This window comes from Coffea arabica, chromosome 7e (assembly GCF_036785885.1).
Source record: "Coffea arabica cultivar ET-39 chromosome 7e, Coffea Arabica ET-39 HiFi, whole genome shotgun sequence".
NCBI lineage: Eukaryota > Viridiplantae > Streptophyta > Magnoliopsida > Gentianales > Rubiaceae > Coffea > Coffea arabica.
Genome location: NC_092323.1, coordinates 42,713,463 through 42,720,508, shown reverse-complemented (window position 1 = coordinate 42,720,508; position 7,046 = coordinate 42,713,463). Strand labels below are relative to the sequence as shown.

General features: G+C 40.0%; 1 protein-coding gene across 1 annotated transcript; it reads right to left on the bottom strand.

The window, feature by feature from the left end:
- Window positions 1-1,324: 1,324 nt before the first annotated feature.
- Window positions 1,325-5,293, bottom strand: LOC113700860 (uncharacterized). Its single transcript, XM_027221294.1, has one exon. The coding sequence runs from the start codon at window positions 5,291-5,293 to the stop codon at window positions 1,325-1,327; it is 3,969 nt and encodes a 1,322-aa protein (XP_027077095.1).
- Window positions 5,294-7,046: the final 1,753 nt, after the last annotated feature.

The following is a 7,046-nucleotide window of genomic DNA, read 5'->3' as shown; positions in this document are numbered from 1 at the left end:
ATAAGGTAGAAGATTATCTCTGGCTGCGTCAGGATTTGACGAAAGATTTGAAATTCTTTTAAATCTCTCTGGTTGGTTGTTTAGATTACTTAAAATGTATTTAAATTTAAAAATCACTAATTATTCTAGTATTTAAATTATATTTTGATATAATAGGTGAATTATAAATTTGTATGCTTCTTAAGCAATTCAAAGTACTATTAAACTGTTTTGAATGGATTTGGAATCTTTTATCAAATTCCTCTGATTGTTTAGATTATTTAGAAGGTATTTAAATTTATAAATCACTAATTATTCTAATTTTGAGAATATTTTTTGATAATTTGTGAATTACAAACTCAAATTCCTCTTAAACAATTCACACTAGTAAAATAATTTGAGTGGATTTCGAATCCTTTGTCAAAAAAATCCAATGTAAAGGTCTATGACCATCCCCAGCATCTAAAAAAAAAAAAAAAAAAATCCTTCGTCAAATTCCTCAGTCAAACATATAGAATTTATGCTTAATTATTTCTTAAGAACTATATGCCTCTTTATAGTTTGCATGTGTTCATTGATTCTCTGAACATCTGGATTCTCAATTTTTTTTTTAATCTGTCAATAAAGTGATGAAGAAAATGCAATAAAAAGTACGAAAGGGAAAAAAAAAAAAAAAAACTTCAGAGACCGTAGTATTTTCCCATTTTTAAATTCTATGCTCAGTAGCTACGGGAACGTATATATTGACTAGTAAAACTAATTAACTGCATCCTCTTACCACATCATGGAACTAATTGTTTGCATTGGAATTTACAACTCAATAGAAAGCGTAATCTGAAACCAGTTACATTCATGCTGCCCCAAGCAAATAAATTCTGCAAATTGCATGGTAGTAAACTTATAGCATTGAAAGAGCTTTTGATCCAACATTACAAAATCTTACACAAAACTTCACCCATATAAAAAAAAAAGAAAAAAGAAAATGAAAACAAGAAAATGGAAAGAGTTCACAGCTTTCTTTCATCCAAACTGTCTCCTCTTTTCTTTTCTTCTTTTCTTTATTGTACCCCCCCCCCCCCCCCCCCAAATAAAAACATAGCTATCTTTCGTACTAATTCATAACAAGCCAGAACAACTCTACTTTTTTTTTTTTTTTTTACATTACTCTTTTTTTTGATAAATAAATATCACGTTACATCATCATCTGCCAAACAGAGGTGCAAAAAGAAAGAAATTGCTCAACCAGAGAGCAAAAAATAACAGCAGCAATAGCAAAACAACAGTAACAGCAACAACGCTTGAATCTGTGTGGATGAACTAGACCCCATTCCAGAAATCCAAATGATTAGTAAACCCGAAAATTAGGATAACCTAACCTATCCAACTTGAGGTCTCCACGAACCAATCGTGGCAATTCCAACCATGAATCATACACTATGTTGGACTTTAACTCAGTTCCAACCTTAGATAAGCGGTCTGCAGGCAAATTCGCTTGACGATAACAATGAGTGACGGATTGAAAGAAATGCCTAAAAGTGAGCAATTGGTCCAGCTCTCGTTGCAAATCCCATGGACATCTACTAATCCCCTTAACCATTTGGACAAGAAGTGACGAATCTGATTCCAAATGCAAGCAAAAGAAACCTCGCATAACACAAAGCTTAACTCCAAATAACAAAACCTTCAACTCTGAATGTAAACTCGGTATGACACCCCAATAACACGCAAAACCCAACAAAAAAACCCCCGAGCTATTTCTCAAAACCCCCCCACCGCCACTCCTTCCCGGATTACCAAGAGAACTACCATCGGTATTCAGTTTACATGTCGTCAAGACTGGAGGGATCCACCTAACCAGGATGAATTTAAATGGTTTTTGCCAACTCACCAGTGAAGAGTAAAAACATGGCCACGAGTACCTTCCAACTCCAATGTCTGTAAAATGTAATTGGAAAATGTCATAGAGATCAGAAAGAACAAAAGTATTAATCTGCATGACCGACAACACCTTGCCTTCCCAAACCGCAGTATTCCTAGCTTTCCAAAGATGCCAGCAAATCAGCGATGGCAGCAGCTGATAAACCAGTTTAAGCTTAATGTTTTTAGCTGGCAGCAACCACCATTGAATGACTGCATGCTTTACCGTTGAAGGAGTGACAAACTGGCCAATATCAACCTGAAACGATTTCCAAACTTGGCGAGGGATTTCACCTGTACAGAAAACATGATCAATAGAATCAAACCCAGGATTTTGGCAGCAAACGCAACGAGATGGTCCGCACACACCAAAGCGCTGCAACACATCCTGAACCGGCAGTCTCCAAGACAGCATTCTCATCATAAAGAATGAGATTTTTGCTGGCAAGTCTTTCACCCAAATGGTAGATGAAAAGATTGACGTATTGGCAACGGTGCGGACCACCTTATAGGCTGAAGAAAAGGAAAATGAACCAGAAATTTCTAAATCCCACACCATCCTATCAGGTTGATTAGAAACAACATCCGGGGGAATGATTTGTAGAATCGTAGATACAATGTTTTCTGGGAGCCATTGTCGAAGCATTGGAATGTTCCATTGACCATTTGAAACAAAATCCGCCACTGTGTGATCTCCAAAAATGTCGATCTGCTGACATAAAGGACCTGTACCAGTCCAATTCTCATGCCAGAAGTTTATCAAGCCATTCTGCAACACCCACTGAATATGGGAATTTGCCAAAGACTGATATGTAACCAATCTCTTCCAAGTTACCGATTGTAAAGGCTGAAATTCCGCTTCGCAAGCATGCAATTTATGTAAATATTTATTGTACATAAATTCTGCCCAAAGAGACTGACGTTGCCTTAAAGACCACCATAACTTCAATGAAAAGGCATTAAACACATCAGTCAAAGCCCTCACTCCCACACCCCCTTCGGCATACGGCTTACACAATGAATCCCATGCAATCCAATGATACCGAGACCCTTTATCAGTTGTGCCCCATAGAAAATTTGCAAATGCTTTCTCAAGGGTGCGGAGAACACCCTTTGGAGGAGTTGTAGCAGCTAAGACATGAATAGGCAAAGATGATAGAACATTTTTGAGTAACACTAACCTCCCTCCAGATGACAAAAGCTTCTCCTTCCAAGACAGAATTCTCTTAGCAACTGAAGTGCAGATATCTGAAAAATAACTGCTTTTCCTTCTCCCTGAATAGAGAGTACAGCCAAGATATCGAAGAGGAAGTGACTTAGCTTGAAAACCTGAGATTTGTGAAATGACACGTTTACGAGGTAAAGTCAAAGCATCATGATCAACAAAGCAACTTTTTTGAGAATTAAGTTGCTGACCAGATACACAACAATAGTTCTCCAAAACACTCATAACTTTCTTCAAAGTACGCTTAACTCCACTGCAAAAAATAATCACGTCATCCGCATAAGCTAGATGCGTGACAATAGGGCATGAAGTAGGGACCTTGAAGGGAAGGAAGCCTCTCTGTCCTACCAAAGAATTCAGCGATCTAGAAAAAACCTCTGCCCCAATAATAAAAAGAGCAGGCGAAATGGGATCTCCTTGCCGCAGGCCTCGAGTTGACTGGAAAAAACCACATGGGGAGCCATTAATAAGAACCGAAAACCAGACATTAGAAATCAATCGCCAAATCATATCGATCCACCGCTCACTAAAACCAAAGCGACGAAGTACTTGCAACAAAAAGATCCATGAGACTCTGTCGTAAGCTTTGGCCATATCCAACTTCAAAACCACATTCCCCCCCTGATTGGGCTGCCGAATTCCAGAGATCAGCTCTTGAGCCAGCAAAAAATTATCTGAAATATGCCTTCCTCTAACAAATCCACTCTGCTGAGGAGAAATAATCTTAGGAAGGAGACGGGACAATCTATCCGACAAAATCTTTGAGATCACCTTGTTGATAAAGTTACACAAACTTATAGGACGAAATTGTGTAAAGTCTTGTGGAGATTGCAACTTTGGAATCAACACTATTGAAGTTGAGGAGATACTTCTAGGCAAAACCTCCCCACAGAAAAAGCTAATAACTGCCGCATATACATCCTCAGCCACAATGTCCCATGCAAAGGTAAAAAACTTTCCGGAGAAACCATCTGGACCAGCCGCGCTATCACCATCCATAGAAAAAACCACCAACTTAACTTCTTCTTTGGAAGGGATTTTCTCCAACATCACATTATCATGTGAGGAGATTAATCTAGGAATAACCTCAAGAGTTTCAAAGGATTGAGCATATGATTCATCCGTGAACAAACATTTAAAATATGATTCAGCCTCTCCCTCAATATCAGATGTGCTATCCAACCACTTCCCATCAGACGACTTGATGCGATGGATTAATGATCTACTTTGTCGTTCCACCACCACAGAATGAAAATACTTGGAGTTCCTATCGCCATCCTTTAACCACTTAATCCTAGATTTTTGTTGCCAAAACATATTCTCAGTTGCATGTGAACGCCTTAGCTGGGCTTGTGCTTCGTGTAATAAAACTAAATTTGGCTGAGACGGATCAGCATCATAACTAACCTCAGCATTGAGAGCACGTTGTTCTGCCACCTTTACAGCTTCAAAGATGTCACCGAATACCTCGCGCGACCACATTCGTAAGGCCATCTTTACATTCCGAAGCTTAGCTGCAAGGACCTTTAATGGAGGGCCTGAAAAATTCCCAATCCAGTTGCACCTAACCACGTCCAACAGTTCTGGTTTGGATGTCCAGAAATTCAAAAAACGAAAAGGCTTTGGTTTGTTATCCAATTTTGTATGAGCCGACAATAACAATGGAGCGTGATCTGATGGGTCTCTACACAAATGTTGTACATCGAAACCTAAGCCTAGGTTGGAAGAAACCTGATTCATAAGCAACCTGTCTAATCTCTTCCAAATACGCGCCCGACCATATCTATTGTTGCACCATGTGAAAATAGACCCTGAATACCCCACATCAAAAATTCCAGCTTGAGACATAAAGTTCAACAATTCCCAACCTTCCTCTGGTGTAAACGGCACCCCACCCCTTTTCTCCTCCTCCGAGACAATGACATTAAAATCCCCCACAAGAAGCCAGGCAGACTGAGTCGGCTTGTCCGCAAGAAGGCTATCCCATAATTCTACTCGTTGAAGGGCAGTACACTTGGCGTGCACAAATGAAAAAATAATAGGGACCGCAAATAATGCAGAATCAATTTGTAACGACAAATGTTGATTAGATTCTCCTACTTTACGACACGAAATAGAGGCTTTAAAAAAAATCCAAATATCACCCGTACTGCTAAATATAGCATGGTCCATATTAAGTCTCATCCTGATCGAATGGATCTCTGCAACTTGAATTTTTGGTTCACAAATAGCTACTAGTTGAATGGAATGGTGTTTTACCAAATACCTCAATCTTCGAAAATTTGGGGCGCGAGAAACACCCCTAATATTCCAAAACATAAACTTAATCATTGAGACAAGGAAGAGGAAGAGTTTGAGGAAACCTTGGCTTTCGATCGCAACGAACGATCAGATGAAAATTTAGCCTTGACACCTTTTGGTTTGCCATGCGTAACCACCTGTAAACCTTCCTCATGTTGGAGCTTTTCACTGACTTGTTGAATGATCGGGTCAAGATTAAAGATATCCGCAACCGCAGATGATTGTTTTGCCTGCAAATCCTCTAGCACACCACAATGAGATATATCAATGACAAGCGCATTCTGCTCCGAAGAACTAGCTTGCTGGTTTTCCTTTCCATCCATAAGTTCCAGTCCATCACCAGTGGGAGCCACCGTTATAGTATCTTCCAGTCCATCAAGATCATGCTGAGACACCACCGCCTGAGTATCAGCAGGTTCGGTGAAAATCCCAGTACAAATATTTGCTTCTTCTACAAGAGGATTCGTGTTTTTTGAAGGCCCCTCCTTATCAACCACACCCACATCCTCCTCCGTAGTAGCCGGCACAATTATTGGATGCACCTCTTTCCCAGATTGTTCATCCTGTTTGTTGTTCCCAGAATGATCATCTTGTTTGCCTATTGTGGCCAAGGCAGGTGAAGAAATAGTTTGAAAACGTGCATGACCATCCTGTTTCTTGGTAGCTAACGGTCTCTGAATTTTAAGATCCGGATATAGCATATGACAATCCTCTTGGATATGTCCCTGCTTAAAACAGTGGGAACAATATTTAGGCAGGCTTTCTGGAATTAAAGCTTGCCAAAAGCCCTCATGATCACCATTACCAATCCACACCCTAGGAGTAAGAGGTTTTAGCAAATCTACTTCTACACACACCCTTGCAACACTTGGTCTTGAAGCCACCATGGTAGCAGAATCTACAAACAGAGGATTGCCCAAAATTCCCGCGATCTGGAACAAGCATTCTTTGTTAAAGTAATGCAGCGGCAGTTTTGGTAACTTAAACCAAACTGGAACCACCGAAGGCTCCTTGTCCACATGGAAAGCAGGAGACCATTTAAAGACACGCATAGGGGCACCATAAACATACCATATACCTCTAGCCCAGATCCGATGAAAGTCCACCTCATTCCCCAAGTTAATCACTACATGTCTGGAGTCTAAAAGACCAACCTTAGCAGCCTCTTTTAGATCAAGAGAAAAGAAGAATTTCCTGAGATCCTCCATAGAGGGACGACCCTTAGAAAATTTACCAACCAAAGCAAATTTGTATGGAGCAGCAAGTGTGGTCAAATCAGTTTGGGAAAAGAGAATCGCAGGTTCCCCCCGATGAGTCGAAGACACTGCATTGATAGTCAAAATGGGCTGGGCAGCTGCATTACCAAAGAGTTCAGAAAAAGATTTCTTTTGGAATGTGGGAGAAGGAAGGGATTGCCCTCCAGCCGGAGGCTGAAGGGCAGCTTGACCTGCCATCAACCTCAAGATCACCGAAAGTTATATTTTCTTTATACACCACTTTACACAGCTTTTCACCGAAAGCTTTTTCTAGGACTTATTGGATAGATAGCAAGGTTGGGTTAAGACGTTGACAATCATTTGTGAACTCTACTTATTATAGTTACAATCTTGATAAAGCAACTCTT